The 27,229-nt window shown below is 46.4% G+C and overlaps 1 protein-coding gene across 15 annotated transcripts in view; it reads right to left on the reverse strand.

The window, feature by feature from the left end:
- Nucleotides 1-27,229, reverse strand: part of CLOCK (clock circadian regulator) — a 142,209-nt gene that overhangs the window by 88,506 nt on the left and 26,474 nt on the right. For 9 of the 15 annotated variants that reach the window (XM_078776696.1, XM_078776695.1, XM_068113952.2 and 6 more), the window contains exons 2-4: nucleotides 15,235-15,399; nucleotides 14,495-14,551; nucleotides 5,502-5,680 (exon numbers count right to left, since the gene is read on the reverse strand). In XM_078776696.1, coding sequence (XP_078632822.1) covers nucleotides 5,502-5,680; nucleotides 14,495-14,551; nucleotides 15,235-15,266 — 268 coding nt within the window. In that variant the 5' untranslated portion in view covers nucleotides 15,267-15,399. Of the gene's footprint in view, nucleotides 1-5,501; nucleotides 5,681-14,494; nucleotides 14,552-15,146; nucleotides 15,400-27,229 lie in introns of all 15 variants that reach the window. The other 6 variants (XM_078776702.1, XM_078776699.1, XM_078776700.1 and 3 more) reach the window with 2 other exon arrangements.

Genomic DNA, 27,229 nt, shown 5'->3' on the forward strand with positions numbered 1-27,229 from the left:
GTAGTGATTTAACTTTGCCTCCACCCCAAGGGGGGTTTCCCCGCCAGTCGCTGTTGCTGTTTAACACGAAACTGAAAGGGAGGAAACCCGAGATGTGTGCATTTACTAAGCAGCCAGCTAGCGCTTGCCAAGCCAGCCGTTCCTTAAGAACAGTTTCGAATTGAGTGCTTGCTTGAATGCTTAAACCATTTGGCGAGATCTCTACAAGAAACTTGGTAACTGAACACATCCCTGGAACCTGATGTTCTTGAGGCCCGACACTAGATCTACTGTAATCTATTTACCCCAGAGAGGAATGACGCTTCCTGCCACCCACATACGGGACAGATGTACTAGTAAGGAACGAGTAACATTAAATATAACAGGAAAATTTAAATCTGTTTTAACATATAATCAATATCAGTATGACCCCCTTTTGCCTTGAGAACAGCCTCAACTCAATGTAACATTGATTCAACATGTTTATGGATTATGCTTGAGGTATTTTCCCAACAGTTTTGTAATGCACAGTTTTAATATTGAATCAAGGCATTCACGAACTATGAAAAAATATATATATATTGATTGAAAGAGAGGGTGGGCATGTTTAGTCCTAAACAAAACTTGAAACATTATTCTGACTGTTCCATATAAGTTTCAACTGGAAAGTTGTGTATGTTTGTTGTAATAAATCAATTACAAGACCGATTGTCTAACAACGGTGTAGCCGGGCTTGTTTGATACTTTAGTTAAAGAGGATAGTATGACCTGGGTGGGGATAGCAGTTAGCAGTTAACAAATTGTAAGTATTAAAAAATTTTGACTACAAGTATGGACAGCCGGTTCGTGAATGACTTGGGTAAAAAAACTGTGAATGGCAAACAATGAACCTATATATCTATTCAGTCGTCAATTCCATTCCATTCAGATCAATTCAGTCGAACGTCAGGCACGTTCTCTATATTTTCATTCCAAACATCATCATTCACCATTCCAAACACAAATTAACACCATAGTATTAATATATCAAAATATAATGTTAAATCATGATTGTATTGAGATATCAAACCAACGAACAGTCATCATCTGTTCACTTCTGCATTCGGGAGCAAGGTCCGCGTCATTCGCATTTCAAAATCATAATTGTATCGAGGAATTTCTGAAACCTCCTACCTACCTCACGGCACCCGCTGGGACCCCAAAACGTTCCACAGAAGGTTATTATATTTCCTTTTAGTGAAATATGTAACTGTAATTGTTACTAAACGAGTCCCCCTGTCATGTGACCAGATCCTCAGCTCTGATTGGTGTACATTTGTGGGGACATACATATGGACAGACAAAACGCTGTTCTAGACGGCATTGCACGTAGATACCTATTTAAGGGACACCCTGTATTTATAAAGGTACAGTACATGATTTTAATCAATACTATGATAATAAGTCATAGTAGGAAGGCCATGGATGCTGAATCATAGCAGGACCAATAAATCTTAGTAGGAAGGCAAAGGAAGATTTTTCATAATTAGGCCATGGTTGCTTCCAAATCATTGACCCATAATCAATCTGGGAACTATATGTTGCAGTTTCAGGCTGTATCAGGAAGAACATTTGCTGTGGAAATACAGATTGGGTGTGAGCTGTAGGACCAGTTCGACTCCACGTTATCATTCCTGATATAGTCCAGCATATGCTCGAACAGGTGGTCACTTTATGCAACTTCCACAAGCGCACGTTTTCCTCTGGAGCTCTTACATAGGAAAATCATAAGTTCAGGTCAGGCAGATTAGATCTTAACCTGTTGCTGGTGGCCAGCCTAGGCAGCACAAACTGGTACATTTGCTGATTCTCTGCAAATGGGGCTGGTTTAGCCTAAGACAGTGGCTGAGCCTAGTAAACATCACGCAATAGAACAGCCTAAAACAAAAAAGAAGATCACACTGATGCTTGCAGATTTTTGAATCTCAATATAATAACAACTAGAAAGCAACTCAAAATGCAAAGGCCATCCGATTTGTACTCAAACTACACTTGACGAAAGGAACAGCAAAAAAAAAAAAAAAAAGTATTCATTAGTATTGTTGCGGATATGAGATTGCCCTCCATCCATATCCGCTTGTAAATATTCCCCTATTTCCCCAATACTTCCCAACTATCCCCAATCCCCCATTCCCTAGTCCCATTTTCTGTAAACAACACTCTGTAGACCCGACCTCCCCCTATTTCCCCCATTAAATGTCGCATCCAGGTCCACCGCATCTCACGTAGACAACTATAGGACATCTTGCTAGTTATTCTTAGTCTATGTCAGTTAAGGACTCGTTTCCATTAATTCTGACTCTTCGTTGCACCAGAATGTGATTGTATGGCACCGTTAGAAAGTTTAGGACCTCCCAATACCTCCCCGCAGCTCTTCCTCATGGTACAACAACAACAACAACAACAACAGCGGCGGCGGCGCGGGGAGTGTGCGTCCTCACTCCGGCTTGGTTAGCCGCCATTGAACATGTGCTCCGACGGGGTTACCACGCAGGGGCTCGCTGTCAGCTCCTCGTCAAGGGCGGAGCCCGGTAACCCCCCGCACCCAATAGAAGCGGCGGACCGATCCCATCTGGGGCGGGGCCAACGAGCCGAGGGCGTGTCACTCCCCGCTGAGCATGCGCAGGAAGAGGGAGGTGACGTGAGATGCGCCCTCAGCTTGGAAAGAGAAGACGCCACCTCCGAGCGCTGCGATACCTCCCCGCATCTCTGGACCGGACCGTGTTTGATTCTGCCCCTGAGCCAAGGTGCACCTTGTGCTATCGACTGCCTGTCCTTCCCTGCCATCAATCCCCGTGTAAGTCAGTCTTGTCCCGTTTGTCTGTGGTCTGTCGGGGATAGATAAGACTGTGTCTAAGTGCCCATCTTTTCTGTGCTTTACCTCTTACCCTGTAATCTACCCCTTTTCTGCATCACCAATTATATCCTCCTCCGGAGGTCTTGAGAACTGTACCCCTTGTGTCGTTTCATTTATCCCAGCCGTTGTGTCCTTTCCTTCATTGATTTAGCGTAGCGCGATTCGGCCAACGTTTGAGTGGAATCGGGCGGGATCGGGTTCTAATCGGGGAGTAACTGTTCGGACGCGGTAATACACCACCGCTCGGTAAAATAACATCTAAAACCGCGTCTGTAACAGTATTCTCCATATTTTCATAAAAGGTTTGTTGAAAGTTGATGATAAAAGCTCAAATGGTAAAGTAGAAAGCATCTTAACATGGGCTGGCACGGCCTATTTGTATTTACTGTAACTTTGCCATTTCACATTTTGACCCAATTATTAATTAGTCTTGTCTATATTTTCATAATAAAAATTTGTTGAAAATTTTATGGCAAATGGTCAATAAGTTATTGCCTGGACTGACACACCAACACACACCAACACACACACACACACACACACGTGATTGCAAAAGCCAACTTCCTCTGCAAGGGGGACGGGCTATTTACCAGCAAACAAGGCGAACATTTTCACCAAAGTTTCCCTTTTAAGCAATTTTTCAAGACAATAATATACTAACAACAATGCATATTATGACATTTATAACAGTTACTACTAGAGTTGCAAACCCATGATAAAAACTAGAAAATAGAATTCAACGTAAAGGTGTCGGTGAATGATATGCCTCCATTCTCGTTTCATGTCAACCCAATGTTATCTTTGATGTCAAAAATAAAAGTGACATGTATGTTTGATGTCAAAAATAAAAGTGACATGTATGTTTGATGTCAAAAATAAAAGTGACATGTATGTTTGATGTCAATAATAAAAGTGACATGTATGTTTGATGTCAATTATAAAACTGACATGTATGTTTGATGTCAATAATAAAAGTGACATGTATGTTTGATGTCAATAATAAAAGTGACATGTACGTTTGATGTCAATTATAAAAGTGACATGTATGTTTGATGTCAATAATAAAAGTGACATGTATGTTTGATGTCAATAATAAAAGTGACATGTATGTTTGATGTCAATAATAAAAGTGACATGTATGTTTGATGTCAATAATAAAAGTGACATGTATGTTTGATGTCAATAATAAAAGTGACATGTATGTTTGATGTCAAAATAAAAGTGACATGTACGTTTGATGTCAATAATAAAAGTGACATGTACGTTTGTTGTCAATAATAAAAGTGACATGTATGTTTGATGTCAAAAATAAAAGTGACATGTATGTTTGATGTCAATAATAAAAGTGACATGTATGTTTGATGTCAATAATAAAAGTGACATGTATGTTTGATGTCAATAATAAAAGTGGCATGTATGTTTGATGTCAATAATAAAAGTGACATGTACGTTTGATGTCAATTATAAAAGTGGCATGTATGTTTAATGTCAATAATAAAAGTGACATGTATGTTTGATGTCAATAATAAAAGTGACATGTATGTTTGATGTCAATAATAAAAGTGACATGTACGTTTGATGTCAATTATAAAAGTGGCATGTATGTTTGATGTCAATAATAAAAGTGACATGTATGTTTGATGTCAATAATAAAAGTGACATGTATGTTTGATGTCAATAATAAAAGTGACATGTATGTTTGATGTCAATAATAAAAGTGACATGTATGTTTGATGTCAATAATAAAAGTGACATGTACGTTTGATGTCAATAATAAAAGTGACATGTACGTTTGTTGTCAATAATAAAAGTGACATGTATGTTTGATGTCAAAAATAAAAGAGACATGTATGTTTGATGTCAATAATAAAAGTGACATGTATGTTTGATGTCAATAATAAAAGTGACATGTATGTTTGATGTCAATAATAAAAGTGACATGTATGTTTGATGTCAATAATAAAAGTGACATGTATGTTTGATGTCAATAATAAAAGTGACATGTATGTTTGATGTCAATAATAAAAGTGACATGTATGTTTGATGTCAATAATAAAAGTGACATGTATGTTTGATGTCAATAATAAAAGTGACATGTATGTTTGATGTCAATAATAAAAGTGACATGTATGTTTGATGCCAATAATAAAAGTGACATGTATGTTTGATGTCAATAACAATAAAAGTCACAAGAAAAATTAAAGGTCACATGAGAGAGAGAGGGAGAAAAAGCATGAGTGGCAGGGGAGGAAGGGGAGAGAGAGGGATAATTGTAGCAGAAAGATAATATAAGATGCGTCTCAGTCAACTTATGGTCTGCAAAATCTTTTTCAAAGGGCACATGACCTTTGACTTGTTGAGGACAAAACAGAATGAGTTCAACTTTGTGTTGCAGTCCATACTTGTGCCAGGTTTTGTTGAAACACCTGCAGTGGTTCACAAGTTATTGTGGTAACAAAAAGAAAACCTGATAACGCACGAAGCTGAAAAAAGAATGCCTCAGTCAGACCTTCAGCTATGGAGCCATAAAAATAACATTTTATTTACCGTACCGTATTTACCTCGCATAAAAGTTGTGATTCGGTACAACATTCAACAAACTATAATTCCTGCTCAGTGGGCATGCCTTGCTGTTGTTTCTGGCATTGTTGCTTCTGCTTTTGGTGCTGCAGGAAGTTGATCGTTTGTTGCAACACACTCGTCTTATCTGTCCGACGCTTGCCAGAAGGAAGCAACCTGCTCAACTGCCCGATGAGTTCATTGAACTGCTTCCGACGTTTCTTCTCAGAGCGGACTCTCTGTGCCCTGCACGCCAAACATGTGATATCGACATGATGCAATCACCCCGAACTACAGTCTTTTGTAAGAATCTGTGTTAAACTTTAATTTTGGCTACAAATGGAGTCCTGTAAACCCTAAGCATCTCAGAATTGTCACTTGGTTTTTTAGTAAGATAAGTGTTATCATCATTTCATTACCCTCACCAGAGGAGAGGGTATTGCATTTGAGTCCGTTTGTCTGTCTGTTTGTCTTTGTGTCCGCACAGAATAAATATGATTTTCTCTGCAACCGTTGGTCCGATTGACAGAGAATTTTCACCACAGGTGCATCTCCACCTGTATAATTTTTAATGATAATTATGACGTCATATGTCACGTGGTAAGGGCGCCATCTTGGAAAAACCGAAACACTGAACCTCTATATCTCCAAAAGTACTCCATAGAAAGCGTTGAGACATGGCTCATTGTAAAGAACTCTCCATGGGGAATAACATATGTTAATGATAATGTCATAGGTGCCTCCATTATGATGTCATAATTCGACAAGTACAAAACTTCATCCGACCAAGATGAAAGTTTTGGAACGTCATCTAGGGATAAATTGGTGGAAAAAAAAAAGATGACGTCATCGGTCACGTGGTTCCGCCGCCATATTTGTTTCAAAACAAAAGCCTTGAAAACCACTAAAACACGTCCTGGCGAGGATCTGCAATCTCTGATTGCTCTTTCTTGTTTCCTTAGTGTTAGTGTTAAGCCTTAGTGTTAAGGAACATCATTTCCTTAGTGTTAGTGTTAAGGAACATCATTTCCTTAGTGTTAAGCTTTTTATTATTTATTTTATCTCCAAATTTTGTGTTAAGCTTTTTGCCTTTCACAAAATACATGAAAGTCTTACTGTAGAAATTTTACATTTTGTGCGAGTAAACCTACAATGGCAGCTGTTTAGTTACAATTCTGTACTGCACAAATATTTTTTCACATATACGCGTTGTTATAACTTGAACAACATAGGGAACTAACACATAATGCTATCAGTGATGTAACACTAAAACCTAATTCTCATAGTAAAGATATCTTATAATCCTATGGGATCGTAAACTATATCTTGTTTCTTTTTATTAATGCAATAAAGTGAGATGTAACACTGTGTGCACGAAGCTGATTCGGCCCATACTACGCCGCCTTGCTTTATTACATTGGGACATAAATTAATGCAGTGACTGATTCAAATGACATTTCCTGCGGATGTAATAATTAATTTATTTGTTTTCCAAAGAAGCTCTGTTGCGTCTGTTGGCATGCCCCCTTTGTTTTCGTCATTGGCCCTCATTGAATGTCTTAGAGCCATCTCAAAGTTTTGCTGTCATCAAGAATCCTGGACTTGGACATCACAGCATTGTCACCTGCTCACCTGACATCTTCTAACATCTTTTCGACCAAAAACAAAAATGCTGAAATGAAGAAAGTATTTCTGTTTTGAACTGTACCCTTCCAATGATCTACAACCTCTACTATCTTGTTGCATGACGAGAGTCCCAGATGTCCTTTTGTACTCCAGAAGTGTGGGCTTTGGAGATCATCAAGGCCATTCCACCATTTGTGGGCTACACAAGACACTCAAAAATAGCACTAGCACTCAAAAATAATTATCTGCACTTGCTTTTTCTGAGCTTTGCACCAATGCTGGTCGTGTATGTTACACGCATTCTTTCTGGTGGAAAAGCACTATAATTGACCTTTGGTCTAACTCTACACAGCATATATTAAATCCCAAAGAAGCAAGGGCAATCAATGCTTGACGAACACTTCAAAGTTGTGAACATATTTTTTTCTTCTTCCTTTATTCTTAGTCGTCCTCTTCTTCTCACATTTCTCCATTTGAAGACCTTTTTCCACACTCCTTCATTTTAGGACCTAAGACCAACACAGACTGCAAAGGATGTACTCATATATAACTGTGCATTATTGGAACAACATTTGTACCCAATGACCGAGGAAACTGGTGGAAGTTGCGTACTTTTGTTTTCACCATGATAATTTCAAAGCTGCTTTCTGTGTGCGATGCTGCTCATTCATTTCCAGTACTCTTTTTGCTTTGGCTGCAAACTGTGTTGTTCCCTTTCCCCAATAGATGCTTATGATCATGTTGGCTTTTGCTATAGGGGTGAAAATATTTGTCTGGAAATAACTTTTTTGGGTTTACATTTGATTAATTTTAAAGCATAGTTTGTTGAAGTTACTGCATGAGTTTATATCAACACAAATCGAGGGCGGCACCGATTATGCCTTAAATTTGAAAACTCAATAAAACCAAATATATTTCATAGCCAAAACAAGGTGTGATTTTGACCTCAGATGATCGATACATTTACAACTCATCGTTCAAAGCATCATTCAATCATCGCTCAAATACTTTAGTGGCCAAAAATATTGGCACCTTTGCACTTTTTTCAAATAATGCACCATTTCTTCCAGAAAATTGTTGAAATTAAAAAATATTTTGGTATCCACAAATGTATATCTTTGGTTTATAGTGGAACAAACATAAAAAGCTGAAAAAATTACTAAATCTTAGCTTATTCCGCACAGAAATCCTAAAATGGCCTGAACAATATTATTGGCACCTTTTAGAAGTTGTTCGAAATAATTAGATTTCAAGCAGGTGATTCTCCTTTACTTTGGAATTGAACTCACCTGTAATGAGTTGCAGGTGCCTGCAATATAAAAATCACTCATTCAACCAGTTTGAAAGGAGAAAAGGAATCATTCTGCTATTTTGTTTCACTGTGTGTACATGGAGAAAAGTGGAGCATGGAGAAAAGAAAGAAAACCAGAGAATTGCCTGAGGAGGTCAGACACAAGATTGTAGCCAAGTATGGACAATCTCAAGGCTACAGGTGCATCTCCAGAGACCTCGATGCTCCTGTGTCCACCGTACGCAATGTTATCAGGAAGTTGAAGGCCCATGGCACTGTAGCCAACCTCCCAGGACGTGGCCGTAAGAGAAGACTTGATCGAAGATTGCAGCGAAGGATTATTCAATTGGTGGAGAAAGCACCTCGATCAACTGCCAAACAGATTCAAGCTGACCTTCAGAAACAAGGTACGACAGTTTCAACTCGCACCATCATTCGCCAACTCAATGAAAGGGGGTTCTATGGTAGGGGACTCAGAAGGACCCCACTGCTAAGAAAGCCTGACTGGAGTTTTCCAAAACACACCTGAACAAGCCAAATTCATTCTGGGAGAATGCCCTGTGTACAGATAAGACAAAATTAGAGCTTTTTTTTTGAAGCACATCATCTCTATGTTTACAGAAAACAAAATGAAGCGTTCAAAGAAAAGAACACCTTCCCTAGAGTCAAACATGGAGGAGGTTCAGTGATGTTTTGGGGTTTCTGTGCTGCCTCTGGCACTGGGTGCCTTGAATGTGTGCATGGCATCATGAAATCAGGAGATTACCAAGGCATTTTGGAGTGCATGGGTTGAACACAGTGTCAGAAAGCTGGGTCGCTGTCAAAGGTCATGGGTCTTGCAGCAGGATAATGACCCCAAACACACTTCAAAAAGCGACGCGGAATGGTTCAAGACAAAACGCCGGACTGTTCTGAAGTGGCCAGCAATGAGTCCAGATCTAAATCCCATTGAACACCTGTTGGGAGATCGGAAAACAGCAGTTGGGAGAAGGCACCCTTCAAATCTGGGAGAACTGGAGCAGTTTGCACAAGAAGAGAGGGCCAAACTGCTAGTAGAGAGGTGTAGGAAGCTCATTCATGGCTGTAGGAAGCACTTGACTGCAGTTATTTTGTCCAAAGGCTGTGCTACCAAATATTAAGTCAAGGGTGTCAATAATTTTATCAATGCCATTTCTTTTTTTTTCTGATTTAAAAGGATGTACTAAGTTCTGAATCAAAAACAAAGGTTCTGTAATATTAACAGGGAAATAAAGAATTGTAGAGACCAAATACTTTTGTCAATTTCAACTTATTTTTTAGAGAAAATTGTTATTTGAAAGTTATTGAAAAAAGCTATTTGAAAATTTATTTTATTAAAATAGTTATTTGAAAAAAGTGCAACGTTACCAAGAGGTCAAAAGGTCAAAGGTCAACTCTAGGTCAAACTTTATCAAAAACTCTCTTCCTCACTCGCCCTGCAATGCCCTCTCTCCACCTCACCCCCAGGGATACCTCTGGCTATGGCTTCCCCTTCGCTCCCACCTTTTGTTCATGTGTGTTGTACCGTCCACCAAACAGTGATGTCTCCTTCGACATCTCGCTGTCTGACAATATGGACCAACTTCTATCCACTCATCCCAACTCTCTCTTCCTCATATGTGGTGATTTCAATTGTCAACATGCCAGTTGGCTGGGCGTCGCTACCTCTCTCACCAGCCATGGCTCCTCAGCAAAGGACTTCTGCGACTCACTGGGACAGACACAATCTGTCAATTTCCCGACCCGGATCTCAGTCAACGGAGCATCTTCTCTTCTGGACTTGGTTATGACTAACTTCCCTGCAAATGTCTGCTGCTCTTCTTCTGCTCCAATCGGCTCATCTGATCACGTGCTTGTTAAAGTGGACATCTCTCTGACCATTCTCAGGGAGCCTCCTCAGCATCGACGAGTCTGGCATTTCATTCAGGCCTACTGGCACGGTCTTCAAACAGCATTCAATCATCTGGACCGGTCTCCCATCTCTACCGCCTCTGACATCAACTCATCCTGGGAATTCTTCCAAAGTAAATTGCTCTCTCTCATGCACAGATTTATCCCATCTCATCTTCAGTTGTCATACCCTTCCTCCCGTCCATGGTACACGGATTCTTGTGGTGAGGCTGTTGCCCAGAAACAACTTGCCTTCGCCTCCTGGAAAGCAAATCCAATGGAAGGGAAATCTCATTTCCTTTCACAAAGCCCGAAACAAGTGTGTGTCCACCCTCAGGAGAGCCAAGAAACAATACCTCTCCGTTCTCAAGACCGAACTCTCTTATCTGTCTCCCTCTTCCAAATCCTGGTGGCGTCTGGTCAAATTTGTTTCTGGTGTTTGTTCCCCCTCCATCCCCTCCCTTACCTCAAACGGCTACACAGCTGACTCCGCACGTGAAAAAGCTGAATGCCTCAACTCTGTGTTTGCCTCTAAATCTTGTGTCCCAAACCCATCCCTCTCTGTACCCACCGTACCCAGTCGTACCCAGCTGCTCCTGGACCCTGTGTCCTTTCCTCCTGACAAGGTGGAAAAGTTTCTGTCAACCCTTGACTCTGATTCTGCAACTGGACCTGACGGCATCAGCCCACGGGTCCTAAAATCCTGTTCCTCCGCTCTTTCACTCCCTCTCTCTGTTCTCTTCACCCTCTCTTTTGCTCAAGGTCATCTGCCATCTGCTTGGAAATCAGCCAACATCACCGCTTTACACAAAAAGGTGCAAAAACAGATCCTAGCAACTACAGACCAATCAGCCTTCTCCCAATTATCAGCAAAGTCATGGAATCCATCATTGCTTTGGATATGAAATCTTTCCTCTTCTCCAATGGCTTGATCTCTGATCATCAATTTGGTTTCAGACCAGGTCACTCTACTCTGGACATGCTGCTTCTGCTGTCTCAACAATGGATAGAGGCCCTCAATGCCAAACAGGAAATTAGAGCTGTCTCCCTTGACATATCACGTGCCTTCGATATGGTCTGGCACCCGGCTCTGCTCACCAAACTCTCCTCCTTTGGGATCCATGGAAATCTCCACGCATGGCTGGCGGACTTTCTCTCTAGTCATAGTCACCATGTGGCCCTGAATGGGTTTCTCTCATCTCCTCTTCCTGTTAAGGCTGGAGTTCCCCAAGGCAGTGTTCTGGGCCCTGTGCTTTTTCTGGTCTTCAACAATGATCTCTCTGACTCTCTTGAAAATCCTCTCTATCTCTTTGCTCATGACTCAACTCTCTGCCGCTCCATTCCTAATCCCTCAGATCGGCAGTCTGCAGCCTCCTCACTCTCTGCAGACCTGGACAAAATCACAGACTGGTCAAACAAGTGGAACATGTCTTTCAATCCTGACAAATCTCACACTTTTACGATGTCTCTCCGGAAAGACCGACTGGACAACCATCCCATCCACTTTCTGAATAATCCTCTCCAAGAAGTTCTGTCACTCAAGCTTTTGGGTCTCACTATCTGCCATGATCTTTCCTGGGAAAACCACATTTCAAATCTGGCCTCCAAAGCCAGACGCCAACTGGGCATCCTCCGTCGTGCAAAGTCCTTCCTTGGCACACCTGAGCGCATCACCCCATACAAGGCTTTAATCCGCAGCTCAATGGAATACTGCTCTCCCGTCTGGGCTCATGCTCCTGCCTCACACTTAGCTCGTCTTCACGCTGTTGAAACAAAAGCGTTCAGAATCATTGGAATCTCCCGCGATGAAGCTATCTCCGAGGGCCATTCACTTACTCACCACAGGCAGGTTGGTGGTCTTTCCGTCTTCTACCGACTCCTCTCCGGCCTTGCTCCCCCAGCTCTCTCTCTAGGCTCTGTCCCCCAAATATTCCTACAGGTCGCACAAGATCTGCCTGCAAACCTCTTATGGTTAAACTGCCAAAATCAAGACTCTCTGCTCACCTTCACTCCTTCATTCCTCTTTTCTCCCGCCTCTGGAACAAACTCCCTCACTCTCTTCAATCCCACTCCTCCCTCCAGGTCTTTAAAACAGCTGTTCACCACCATCTCTTATCTTCCCCCATCCAAAACCTTGATCTTTTCTACCCCCGCTAATTTCACCCCAAATCCACTTTTTTGAAATACCAACTTCTTTCCTGGAAGTCCTTGGTGTCCTTGTGTTTTATACTTCTCCCAACCCCCTCCCCCTTCCCACGCCTCCTCCCCGGAAGCCCTCTCCCTCCTACAGATCTCCCGTTGTCCCTGCTCTCAAATGTTTTGTTTGTGTGCTTCCCCTTCTCTCCCCATATTGTCTACTGCTCCCCTTTTTATATACTTTGTTTGTCTGTTTGATTTGTTTGTGTGATAAATTCTTTCACAAGCCTCGATTCTGTATAACAAAAAAAAAAAAAAACTTCCAAAATCATCAATTTGCATTTGAAAAACCGTCAATTTGCATCCGATTGACTTGATAATAGAACAGCATTTGCGTATTGCCTCACTGAATTGGGAAACCAACTTTTTTTTTGGACAAAAGGTCAAGGTAAACTCAAAGTCAAATTTCCGAAGTCATTCATTTTCATCTGAAAACCCATCAATTTTCGTCCAATAGACTTGAAAATTGAACAGCATTTATTTAGTGCTTCATTGAATTGGGAAACCAACTATTTTTGAGGTCAAAATGTCAAAGGTCAACTCAAGGTCAAACTTCCGAAAATCATGAATATTCATCTGAAAACCCATCAATTTTCGTCCAATTGACTTGAACATTGAACAGCATGTGCATAGTGCCTCACTGAATTGGGAAACCAACTATTTTTTTAGGTCAAAAGGGCAAAGGTCAACTCAAGGTCAAACTTCTAAAATCATCATTTTTCATCTGAAAAATCGTCACTTTTCATCCTGTTGACCCCGAGCTTTGATCAAGATCGTCAATTTAAATCTTGATGAAATGGACAATTTACTCAATGGAAAACTTTTGGGGGGGGGGGGGGATTTTGCAAGTATCATGCTCCGCATGACGTCTTCTTGTATGTCTGTTTGTTTGTCTGCCTGTATGTCAGTCGCCTACAGGTCACAATTTTCAACCGATCTTCACAAAACCTCACCAAATGGTAGAGTTGGCCAAAAGCAAGAAGCCTATTGTTTTTGGGATTAAAAGGTCAGTAGGTCAACATAGGCCAAAGGTCACCAACTTTGTCAAATTTCTAAAATCCTCAATTTCATCCGATTGACTTGAAATTTTTAAGAGGATATGCATATATGGTCACTGAATTCAACCACCAACTATTTTTGTGGTCAACATAGGCCAACAACTTATTTTAGGGATTTTGCAAGTATTGTACTATGCACGCCATATTTCTTGTTTGTTTGTTTGTCCGCACAGAATAAATTTGAGTTTCTCTGCAACTGTTGGTTTGATTGACTGGAAATTTTCACCATAGGTGTAACTCCACCTGTAGAATTGTTTAATAATAATTATGACGTCATATGTCACATGGTATGGGCGCCACCTTGGAAAAAACGAAAAAAATTGCACCTCTATATCTCCGAAAGCGCTGCATAGGAAAAATTGAGACATGGCTTAAATTGTAAAGAACTCTCCATGTGGAGTAACATAGTTTAATTATGATGTCATAGGTGCCTCCATTATGACGTCATAATTCGACAAGTACAGAATTTCATCCGATCAAGATGAAATTTCTTGAGCGTCATCTAGGGATAAATTGGTGGAGAAAAACATAATGACCTCATTGGTCACGTGGTTCGGCCGCCATATTTGTTTTAACACAAAAGCCTTAAAAACAACTGAAAATACATCCTGGACAGGGTCTACAATCTCTGATTGCACTTTCTAGTTCAATTTTGCAAATGGAAAGTTTTGGGCCTTTCTTCCACTCTGCTGCACACACTGATTTGTTTGGTCCGAGTGATCGCAGCTACAACGTGTCAAGCCATTTGAACAATCTGGTGGTCGGGATCATCCTCAGTCCGTACCTACTAGATTAAAATGGCAGGCTGCATTATACTCATGTTTTCCTTTTAGACCTTCATTTCAAGTTTCCATATGTAATTGGAATGAAATAGTGAGAATTGTGATTTTTTTCGACAGGTGTCTAAAAATTCATAATTTTGACATATTTTGTCCATTGTTTGTCTGTGATATTTACAAATGGTGATAATGCTTCAGGTACCTCTTCACTTTTCTCTTGTCATCTCGCCATGGTGAGTCATTTGGGGTTCCAGAGCTCCTTTATGGGCAAAAAGCAAAATAGAAGCTTGTATTTTTCAGTTAACACAGGCACAATTAATAAGGGAACCGTAAGCAATAAAGTAAGATCAACTGTAACATCCATTGGAACATCATCTATCAGTATTTAGAAATACAGAGCAATTAGACCCTGTAGATATCCATAAGCAATGATTAAACTGCGGTAATTACTTTGGCTGGGTCTAAATTCTCACCGCTCATTTGTTCCGATGAAGATTTAACGACTGAAACGACAGCTTTTGCCTGCTTCCCACGGCTGTTAGCAAGCTTTGATCAACACTCTTGATTCCATCCGTCTGTCCTCTGCTAGATAATATTTATCTGTACTATGAGCCTTCATAACCATATAGGCATGGTTGTGTGAATGTCTTATTATTCTACGATGCAACATACAGCTCTATAAGGGAAAAGCCCAATGAAGCTAACAATCTGGCAAAGGTGGCCTTACCTCTTAGTAGACACAATACTGTTTATATATTTTTTGTAAAACATTTAAACTGAAAAAATGCAGAGTTTGATACTAACAAGTAAAGCAGTTTTGTAAAAGTTATGTCACTCAGGAAGCAGATAAGTACCAGTTGACAGAGTCTGGCAAGCTTGAGATTTTAAAGATCAGAAGGGAAGCTGAAAGGGCGGATCAGAAGGTTAAAGATGTTAATGTACCCAGAGGAAGGACAACCTCTCTGTTTGACCATGACATAATCATGATACACTTTCTTCTTCCTCCCTGCAAGCCTGCAAAGGCATGAGCCAAACACTTTTTAAGCAAAAACAGGTTGTTCCCAGTGCTCCAGCCACACCGATGACCACGGGGCCGTCCTTGTCAACCTGAAATGCAGAAACACAAACATCACTTAATAAACCCAGCACAATATCAAAATAGAAAATTCATATAACACGTTACCCCATGCAGTGTTCAAGTATATATTTCAAAATTATAAAATAATGATTTTTTAAAGTTCCAAAAGTTTAGTGCTATTGATGGAGTCTTATACACAACCATATTTTTAACATGTCCAAGTAATACAAAACTAGAGGTTCTTGGAAGTGACAAGAAGGCAATTTGTGTTCTTCAGCATTCCACTAAATCAGGGCAAATGTAGTCATGTTAAGTTTAATGCTTCTGTAACTCAATTTCTTCCCATTTTGCTCTCTAAAACTCCTCAACTCCCCAATCTCCCTTGAAAGATTCAGAATTACACCATGTGATACAATAAACCTACTAGGTATTACCCGAACATCAAATTTATCCTGGAATCCACACATTACACAAGTAGCTAAGTCTGCCTCGAAGAAACTCGGAGTCCTGTTCAGATGTCGAAGATTCTTCTCCTCAACAGTTAGTTCAACTATATAAAGGATTGATTCGTCCTTGTATAGAGTACTGCTCACACATCTGGTGAGATTCTAGCTCGACATACTTACTGGACAGAATTGAATCCAAAGTAATACGACTTATAAAATCTACCAATCTGACCTCAAAACTCCAACCTGCTCAAATTACCCCACAAAGTTGGCTCTCTTTCTCTTTTCTTCAGATATTAATTCGGTTTCTGCTCCCAAGAACTTGCTGCTTGTGTACCCACGCCATTAGCAAGACTACGGAATACTTGACAAGCCACTACATCTCATGATTATTGTGTGGCCATTGGTAACTCAAGGGCGGGCCGTTATGGTGTTTGTTTCTTCCCCTCCAATGCCAAACTATGGAACTATTTACCTTCCCATGTCCTTCCAAACACTTATGACCTTCCCCTTTTCAAAAAGCAGATTTTTTACTTCCTCAAAAACTCTTAGACTATTCTCTCTTTCTTCACTTTTCTATCAATGCAGCTCTTTTATTTAAGGCCTGGCCTCGATGAGGACTATATAGTCCGTGACTGGAGCCTTCAACATTAAAAGAGTATATAATTCAATGGAAATAAAATAAAGATTGTAAAGGTCGTATTAAAAATTAATTCCGGAATTTACCGCCGTTTTACTGCTATTGATGCAGTGGCTAGTACACCTACCTATCTAACATGTTACATTAGTTATAGATGGATGTTGTATGTGTCCTTTATGACGTTCTTAAAAACAGTTTCTTATTTCAAATGATTTTCAATTTTGTGTGGCTACCAGACAGGCAGACAGAGTAAAACAAGACAAATAGTCTAACAACGGCAGAGCCAGGCTTGGATTTGCTGAGTGGAGGATCTGCTGTCCCCCTGTCACGTGGCCAGATCCTCAGCTCTGATTGGTGGATGTTTGTGAGGGACATACATACATACAACGGACAGACAGACAAACGCTGTTCCAGATAGATGGCACTGCCCTACAGACTATGCCGTAAAATATTTGTGGAAACTGCATATCAAATATGCAAAATACAAATATTCAATCTCTGCAGACCTGGATAAAATCACAAACTGGTCAAATAAGTGGAACATGTCTTTCAATCCTGAGAAATCTCACACTCTCACTGTTTCTCCGAAAAGACCGTCTGGACACCCCTCCCATCTACTTTCTCAACAATCCTCTCGAATAAGTTTTGTCACTCAAACTTTTGGGTCTCTCTATCTGCTATGATCTTTCCTGGGAAAACCACATTTCCATGCTGGCCTCCAAAGCCAGTCTCAAGTCTCAGACTGGGCATCCTCCATTGTGTGAAGTCCTTCCTTGACATTACTTAGATTCTCACCATATTCAAAGCTTTCATCCGCAGCTTGAGGGAGTCTCCCCTCTGGGCTGGTGCTCCTGCCTCACACATAGATCGGCTTCATGCTGTAGAAACCAAAGCTTTCAGAATCATTGGTTCTCCCAATTCTTTAGAAGCAATTTTTTTTTTAATATTCAATTGGTATTTGGAATGAAGCTGATTCTGAGGGCCTTTCACTCTCTCATCACAGGCAGGTTGGTGGTCTTTCCGTCTTCTACCGACTCCTCTCCGGCCTTGCTCCCCCAGCTCTCTCTGGGCTCTGTCCCCCAAATATTCCTACAGGTCGCACAAGATCTGCCTGCAACCCTCTTCTGGTGAAACTGCCAAAATCAAGACATTTTGCTCACCTTCGCTATTTCATTCCTCTTTTTCCCCACCTCTGGACCACACTCCCACACTCTCTTCAATCCCACTCCCCCATCCAGATCTTCAAAACAGCTGTTCACAACCATCTCTTTTTTCCCCCCATTAAAAACGTTGATCTTTTCTACCCCCGTTAATACAACCCAAATCCACCTCCTTCAAATTCTGTTTTCTTTCCTTAAAGTCCTTGCATTGTCCATCTTGTTTTTCCCATGTACACCACCCCAGCCCTCTCCCTTCCACAGCTCTCCTGATGTCCCTTTTCTCTACTGTTGTTGTGCTTTTCTTTCTTTTTTTCTTTCTCTTTCTCTTTCTCTTTCTCTTTCTCTTTCTCTTTCTCTTTCTCTTTCTCTTTCTCTTTCTCTTTCTCTTTCTCTCTCTCTCTCTCTCTCTCTCTCTCTCTCTCTCTCTCTCTCTCTCTCTCTCACTCTCTCACCCCCTCTTGTCTTCCGCTCCCTTTATTAAATGTTCTAGGTGTTAGCTCTTATATGAGCCTCGACTAAATTTCCCAAAAAAGTATGAGAACAGTATATGAGTTCAATCCATGTTTTACACAGGCCTTTATGATGTGTCTTTGTAGACACGTGTGGAGACACTCCTATGGTTTACATATACAGTGCATTCAGAACGTATTCAGACCCCTTCACTTTTTTCACATTTTGTTATGTTGCAGCCTTATGCTAAAATCGTTTAAATTCATTTTTCCCCTCATAAATCTACATTCAATACCCCATAATGACAAAGAGAAAACAGTATGTTAGAAAGTTTTGCAAATTTAATAAAAAGAAAAAACTGAAATATCACATTGACATAAGTATTCAGTCCCTTTGCAATGACACTTGAAATTTAGCTCAGGTGCCTCCCATTTCTCTTGATCATCTTTGAGATGTTTCGACACCTTGATTTGAGTCCACCTGTGGTAAATTCAATTGATTGGACATGATTTGGAAAGGCACACACCTGTCCATATAAGGTCTCACAGCTGACAATGCATATCAGAGCAAAAACCAAGCCATGAGGTCGAAGGAACTGCCTGCAGAGCTCAGAGACAGGATTGTGTCGAGGCACAGATCTGGGGAAGCCTACAAAAAAAATTCTGCTGCATTGAAGGTTCCCAAGAGCACAGTGGCCTCCATAATTCTTAAATGGAAGAAGTTTGGAACAACCAGGACTCTTCCTAGAGCTGGCCGCCCGGCCAAACTGAGCAATCGGGGGAGAATGGCCTTGGTAAGAGAGGTGACCGAGAACCCGATGGTCACTCTGGCTGAGCTCCAGAGATCCTGTGTGGACATGGGAGAAACTTCCAGAAGGACAACCATCACTGCAACACTCCACCGATCTGGGCTTTATGGCAGAGTGGCCAGACAGAAGCCTCTCCTCAGTGAAAGACTCAGTGCCCCGAGTGTCGCGAAGAAGAAACCTTCATGTACCTAATTTAGGCCGACTGTCCGGTAAGATTGCATATGTGTCTCCATGGAAGGGGTGGAGCTATGCTAATTAGGTAGGACTTAAGAATAATCCCCAGTGTGTAATTGCCCATGTGATTTTCCCGATGTTTTATTACAACTAAAAAGCTCGCCATTACAACCACCCTAATCGCCGACAGTATGACCGGACATGCCGATCAGCAGAGGAACCCTGCCCAGCCGAGCATTCCCGAAGGACGGCGAGGCCACGCCCCTGAGCTTTGTCATTGAGCTTCAAGAATGGCCGTGAGGCCACATTCCGAAGGACGATTGGTTGGGACGATTCGACGTGCTTGGCATTTTGACTCTCTCTATGGTGCTGGCTGAGTGGTGGATGGTCGCATTTTGGCTCTCTCTCTGTCTGGTGCTGGGCACAGGCGGTTGCATTTTCTGAGCTTGTGTGAGCTAGTGGGAAAATACTGAGACAGTCAGTATCAGAAGAGTGGTTCGGGACAGTCAGTATCGTGAGGGGAGCTTTGTGGAGCATGGAACGACCAGAAGAGGAGGACGGGTTGCCGCCGCTTCACGGCTCAGGGTGCCATGTGGCGATTCACGCCATCTTGTGCGCTCCCCCGCGGAGACTCGGGGACCATCCACGCTTGTCCTCATTGGAGCAGGCTTGAGTATTGGCTGACTGACCACACCATTTTCTTTTCTTTTATCATTCCTGTGTCTGTATATGATTCTGAGTGGAGGGTCCCCTCATTTAGGAATTTTAGTTTTGCATCACCTTTCATTTTCATAGTCTTACAATCATTTTCATTAAATCCTTTATTTTTGCATTTCATTCTTGTATTGTGAATTTTCCTTGTCCTGTGTGTTTATTTGTTTGTGGGTTCGAGGACTAAACCCCCGCCGCGTCCGTCCATTCAAGTAAGGCCACAGGACCCCCGTTTCCCTCGCGTGCTATACAGAGGAGTCACCATCGATTTGGCTCATACGCGTCGGAGTTAAGGACTGATCAGCCATCCGTCACTGGGAATATTAATCCCCTGCGACATGACAATATTCTTACGTTTGTAGGGGCTAGGCAATGATTACCTTAGAGCCAGGTAGAATTGTATCGGTAGTGTGCTCCGCCTGTCGTGAAGAAGAAGAAACCCCATGTATCATAACTAGGAAATTCGTTTAGACCGGATGTCGTGTAAATGTTTCGGGTAAGTATCTTCGTTCCCATCACGAGGGGTGGGGTTATGTTAATTAGTTAGGGATTATGGGTAATTAATCCCCTGTATGTAATGGCCTCTGTTATTTTTCCTCTGTTCCTTATGACAATGCAGCACACACACAAGCTAATAAATCACGCATTTATAACACTAAATAAAAGTGACCGGAACAAGACATTGAACAATACCGCTGGTGCTGCCAGCAGCCATATCACCACATCAAGCAGGCAGGTTCGGGAGGCCACACCCCCGAAGAGCAGCGATTGGTCAGGACACCAAGAGCGATGAGATGGCACTAGCTGATAGGAGCGGCGACGCAGACACCATTGGATGGCGTCAGAGCCTTGAGTACAAAGGGGTTGGAAGGCAGACATTTTGTCTCTCGTTTTCTGGGTTTGGTGGCGAGCGGTCGTCTCCCCGACATTTTGGTTTCTCATGGCTTTTCTCTCTCTGAGCTGGCCTCCATAGTGAACGGTCACACATACGGTGTCTCTTGAGCTAGACTTGGACATGTTGGTGGAAGGCGGACGCATTTGCATGCTCTCTTTGTGCGGGCTTCCGATTGAAGGCACGGCCGCATTTCTTTTCCTTGGCACGGCGGTGTTGGTGAACAAGATCGACAAGGACGAGCGGGGGCAAGTAGAACAAGCGCGGCCTGCTGACTTTGCGCTCGGCGGCGAGAGAAGCGGACTGCACAGCGAGGCCTAGTTCCCGCTCGCGGCAGTGCAGCCTGTGGTTCCCACGCAAGGACGTGGAGGCCTGTGACGATCCGGGATGATTCCTGACGAGGTTCAAGAGATGCTCAGAGCTAAGTGCCCACACACACATATTTGTTTTTCAGTTTTTTTTTTTCCTTTGTGCTGTATACGGATCTGTGTGGGGATGTCCCATTTAGGAATCGTAGTTTTTATCGTGCATTATTTTGTTACAGGCAGTTCTTTAATAAAGCCGGTATTTTTGTACAGTTAAATCCTGTGTCGGTTTTGAATTAATCAGTGCAGGTGCAAAGACGGCCGGTGGACCCATGTAGGTAAGCGCTCGCGGCTCTTCCTCCCCCCTCCCCCCCTCCACACCCCACGAAGGTCCGCCATTGGATTGAACGCCTTGGAGTTAAAGCTCGTTTGGTCATCTGTGTCACCTTGCGGTGTTCACTACAGGGTAGACACACGACAATATACATACATATATATATATATATATATATATATATATATATATATATATATATATATATATATATATATATATATATTGTAGCGGTTACCGCTGGATGTACATAATCGCCTTGCACCGGCCAGAACACGGCCAGACGCGCCTCTCCCGGGCATGCCCGGACTCACTGTTCCCGGGCACGCCCGAACCTCCCGGGCACGCCCGGTCTCGTCTTTCCCGGGCATGCCCGCTCTCGCCTTTCCAGGGCTCGCCCAGAGCGTCCGGGCATGCCCGCTATCGCCTTTCCAGGGCTCGCCCAGAGCGTCCGGGCATGCCCGCTATCGCCTTTCCAGGGCACGCCCAGAGCGTCCGGGCATGCCCGCTATCGCCTTTCCAGGGCTCGCCCAGAGCGTCCGGGCATGCCCGCTATCGCCTTTCCAGTGCTCACCCAGAGCGCCCGGGCATGCCCAGCCTCGACTTGCCAGGCCGCAGCCAAACACGCCCGGGCAGGTCCAGACTCGCCTTTCCAAGGCTCGCCCTTGATACCCGGGCATGCCCGGTATAGCTTTTGCCGGGCAAACTTCCCGACATAAATGTGTATATATATTGTTGCCCGAAAAACGGGCTTGTCAGAATACCTGAGCTGTTTTGTTTCAATAAAGCAACTCGGACGAATTCCGTCTTTGGTCGCGTCAATTCTTTCGACTCGCGTTGGACCGCAGTTCCTTCATTGGTGACCTACCGACATGGATACGGCAGTGACGCTTAAACTGCCTACCTTCTGGGAGACTCACGCGGCTGTTTGGTTCGCCCAGGCGGACTCCCAGTTCGCCCTGCGAGGCATCACCGCGGACGACACCCGCTTCCACCATGTTGTGGCGGCGCTCGGCTCCGCCACCGCGGCCCGCGCCTTGAGCCTCCTCCAGCACCCGCCGGCTGCTGACAAATACGACGCGCTGAAGACGCTCCTCCTCGGCGCTTTCGCCCTCTCACCGGCAGCACGCGCACGGCGCCTGCTTGACCTGCCCGAGCTCGGCGACACGCGCCCGTCCGAGCGCATGGACTATATGCTCTCGTTGCTCGGCGAGCACTCTCCGGCATTCCTGTTCCGGGAGCTGTTCCTCCGTCAGCTGCCTAACCCGGTACGCCTCGCCCTGGCTGGCACGTTGATCACGGATTCCCGCGCCCTAGCCAGGGAAGCCGATAAGATCTCCTTGGCGGGCCAGCACATCGGCGCGGTTACCTGGAGCCCGCCGCCGTCCGAGGCGACGCCCACGACGCCCGAGCGCCCTGCGCGGTTGGAGGCCGAACTGCCGGTGCAACTGGCGGCCGCCACGCCGCACCGCCCGCTTCCGACACGATGGCCGGGGCCTCCACCTGACCGGGCGTGGTGTTATTACCACGCCAGGTTCGGACACAAGGCTCGGACGTGCCGGTCCCCGTGCACTTTCGGCAGGTCGGGAAACGGCCGGGCCGGCGTTCATTCCCAGCCATGAGCGCCGGCCACTCGGGCAACTTGCTGTTTATTCGGGACAAAGCGTCTGGACGGCGTTTCCTGTGCGACACCGGTGCCCAACTGAGCGTCATACCTGCCTCCGAGCAGGACAGGCTGGACGCAGTTTGCGGCCCCTCTTTGGTCGCTGCTAATGGCTCGGCCATACGCACTTTCGGCCCACGCGTCGTCACCCTCTGCTTCGGCAGCCAGCGCTTTCAGTGGACTTTTGTTACCGCCAGCGTCCCCGTGGCTTTGCTGGGCGCCGACTTCCTCTGCGCGCACGGGCTGCTGGTCGACGTCAAACGACGTCGCCTTGTCCACGCCGAGACCTTCAGCTCCCTGGCGTGCACAATGAGCAGCTCCGCGCCGACCGAACTGGCGTGCGCCCTCCCGGCAACGAACGAGTTCGCTCGCCTGCTCGTGGAATTCCCGGCCCTCACGCGGCCGACGTTTTCGGCCGTCGCGGTGCGGCACGGGATCGAGCACCACATACCCACTACGGGCCCGCCGGTCTACGCCAGGGCCCGCCGCCTCGACCCAGCCAAGCTCGCCGTGGCAAAGGCCGAATTCGACGCGTTGGAGCACCTCGGCATCGTGCGGCGCTCCGATAGCGCGTGGGCCTCGCCACTGCACATCGTGCCAAAGCCGGGGGGTGGATGGCGCCCGTGTGGTGACTACCGCCGTCTCAATGACGCTACCACCCCCGACAGGTACCCGATCCCGCATATTCAGGACTTTTCCGCCCGTTTGGTGGGACGGGTCATCTTTTCGAAAATTGACCTGATACGGGGCTACCACCAGGTACCTGTCCGGGCGGCCGACGTCCCGAAGACGGCCGTCATCACGCCGTTCGGCCTGTTCAAATTTTTGCGGATGCCGTTTGGCCTCAAGAACGCGGCCCAGGCGTTCCAGCGCTTGATGGACAGCGTGCTGCGCGACCTGCCGTTTCTTTTCGTCTATCTGGACGACATCCTCGTCGCCAGCACGTCCCGCGCCGAGCACCTCCTCCACCTCCGAACACTGTTCGGTCGCCTCAGCGAGCACGGCTTAATTGTCAACCCGGTCAAATGCCACTTCGGCGCGACGACCGTTGACTTTTTGGGCCACCGCATCACCAAGACCGGGGCCGTGCCGCTGCCGACCAAGGTCGAGGCCATCACCACGTTCCCGCGTCCCCGTTCCATCAAGGCCCTCCAAGAGTTCCTCGGCATGGTGAATTTTTATCACCGATTCGTGCCCCGCGCTGCTCAGCTCATGCGGCCCCTTTACGAGGCCCTCCGGGGCAAGCCGGCCAAGCATGACATTGTTTGGTCCGCGGCCATGGACGCGGCCTTCGCCAGTGCCAAACGGGCCCTCGCCGACGCAACGCTGCTGGCTCACCCGGTGCTCAACGCGCCCATCGCCCTCACTACGGACGCCTCCAACTACGCGGTGGGCGCCGTCCATGAGCAATGGGTGGACGGGGTTTGGCAGCCACTCGCTTTTTTCAGCCGGCAACTCCGGCCGAACGAGTTAAACTACAGCACGTTCGACCGCGAGCTGCTCGGGCTATTCCTGGCCGTTCGCCATTTCCGACACCTCCTGGAGGGCCGCCCGTTCACGGCTTTCGTCGACCACAAGCCGTTGGTCTACGCAATGGCTAAGGTCACGGAGCCGTGGTCGGCCCGCCAGCAGCGCCACCTCTCTGCCGTGTCGGAGTTCACCACGGACATCCAGCACATCGCCGGCAAAGACAACGCCGTGGCCGACTGCCTTTCGCGGGCCAGCGCGAACGCGGTCCACCTCGGCGTGGACTTCACGCTCATGGCGGCCGACCAGACCACCGACGCCTCGGTGCAGGCACTCCGCGTGGCGGACACGGGCCTCCGCCTGGCCGACATCCCCTTCGCGGGCACCGTCCTGCTCTGCGACGTCTCCCAGGGCCAGCCTCGCCCCATCGTGCCCGTTTCCTGGCAGCGCCGCATCTTCGCCTCCATCCACGGCCTTTCTCACCCGGGCCGGAAAGCTTCTCAGAAGCTGGTGTCGGCGCGTTTCGTCTGGCACGGCCTTCGACGAAACATCCGTGACTGGGCCAACGCCTGCACGGCCTGCCAGCGAGCCAAGGTCCACCGCCACACCCAGGCCCCGCTGGCACCTTTCGCCGTGCCTGAACGGCGTTTCGACCACGTCCACGTGGACCTGGTGGGTCCCCTGCCCCCCTCGCGGGGGTTCACCCACCTGCTCACCATGGTGGACAGGACCACCAGGTGGCCGGAGGCCGTGCCCCTCACCTCCACCACCACCGCCGACGTGGCGCAGGCGTTCATCGCCACCTGGGTCGCGCGCTTCGGCGCACCAGCGGACATCTCGTCCGACCGCGGCCCACTGTTCACGTCTGAGCTTTGGGGCGCGGTCGCCCGTTCGTTGGGGGTCACGCTGCACCGCACCACGGCCTACCACCCCCAAGCCAATGGGTTGTGCGAGCGGTTTCACCGCTCCATGAAGGCCGCACTCATGGCCGGCCTTCAGGACGACGGTTGGGCCGACCGGCTGCCGTGGGTCCTTTTGGGCCTTCGCACGGCCCCCAAGGAAGACCTCCAGGCGTCCGCCGCCGAGCTCGTCTACGGCCAGCCACTCCGCGTCCCGGGCGAATTCGTGCCTGATGCTACCAGTCCCTGGTCCGCCGCTCGCCAGCGCTCGGACCTCCAGGAGGCCGCCCGACGATTTGCCCCCGTGCCGACGTCCCGCCACGGTGGCCCCCAGTCCTACGTCCCCCCGGCGCTTCGCACAGCGGAGTACGTCTTTGTGCGTCATGACGCGCACCGGGGGCCACTCCGGCCGCCGTACGACGGGCCCTTCCGGGTCCTGCGATGGGGCGACAAGTCTTTCATCGTCGACTTCGGCGGCCGGCCGGACCGGATTTCTGTGGACCGCCTCAAACCGGCGCACATGGACGTCGACCGACCACCACGGTTGGCCCTTCCTCCGCGGCGAGGCCGCCCCCCGTCCACAGTTCCCCCCGCTCGACCACCCACCACCACGTCAGACCCCTCCCCACGACCCTCCAGGGGTCGCTTCGGCCGGGTCATCCGGACCCCCCTTAAATTGACCCTGCCGCCGGTGCAGGTCGATTCTGAAGGGGCGTGTGTAGCGGTTACCACTGGATGTACATAATCGCCTTGCACCGGCCAGAACACGGCCAGACGCGCCTCTCCCGGGCATGCGCGGACTCACTGTTCCCGGGCACGCCCGAACCTCCCGGGCACGCCCGGTCTCGTCTTTCCCGGGCATGCCCGCTCTCGCCTTTCCAGGGCTCGCCCAGAGCGTCCGGGCATGCCCGCTATCGCCTTTCCAGGGCTCGCCCAGAGCGTCCGGGCATGCCCGCTATCGCCTTTCCAGGGCACGCCCAGAGCGTCCGGGCATGCCCGCTATCGCCTTTCCAGGGCTCGCCCAGAGCGTCCGGGCATGCCCGCTATCGCCTTTCCAGTGCTCACTCAGAGCGCCCGGGCATGCCCAGCCTCGACTTGCCAGGCCGCAGCCAAACACGCCCGGGCAGGTCCAGACTCGCCTTTCCAAGGCTCGCCCTTGATACCCGGGCATGCCCGGTATAGCTTTTGCCGGGCAAACTTCCCGACATAAATGTGTATATATATTGTTGCCCGAAAAACGGGCTTGTCAGAATACCTGAGCTGTTTTGTTTCAATAAAGCAACTCGGACGAATTCCGTCTTTGGTCGCGTCAATTCTTTCGACTCGCGTTGGAGCGCAGTTCCTTCAATATACATATATATATATATATATATATATATTGTTGCGGATATGAGGATGGTATTTTTTTGATTGTGTAATATTGCCTGAATATGGCCCCTCCTGCCTCCAGTGTTGTGTAAAGGTTAAAAGGGCATCCCGGTAGTTAATTCCATAAAGCACACATTGAAGGGCACGATAAAACCCTTGTTCAGTAGCTTATATCTTTATTATGTGTTTTAGATTAAGGCTTTGTCTTCCATTAACATGACACTCCATTGCACCGAGTGAAAAAGATAGATTCCCTTCATTCCCATTCCCAAAAACCTCCATTTCCCCTTTCATCAATTGCCATTCGCATTGCCAACCAACAATTGCCGCCATTGACCACAAGGCAGGGTTGGGGAAGAAAGGCGGGTCCCCACCTCGTCATAGAGGGGAGGAGTGAGTCAGCCCCACTCAACCAACCACGAACAAGGGGTTGGACTTGGAGAGGGTGTGGAGAGAAACATCAAGGAGGTTCGCGAAGGTTGAGGGGCGGGGCCTATATAACCCGCCGCGGGACGTTTCCCCAGGAGATGAGCTTTGAGAGA

The sequence above is a fragment of the Myxine glutinosa genome, chromosome 4, assembly GCF_964187855.1.
Source record: "Myxine glutinosa chromosome 4, kmMyxGlut1.1, whole genome shotgun sequence".
Lineage (NCBI taxonomy): Eukaryota > Metazoa > Chordata > Myxini > Myxiniformes > Myxinidae > Myxine > Myxine glutinosa.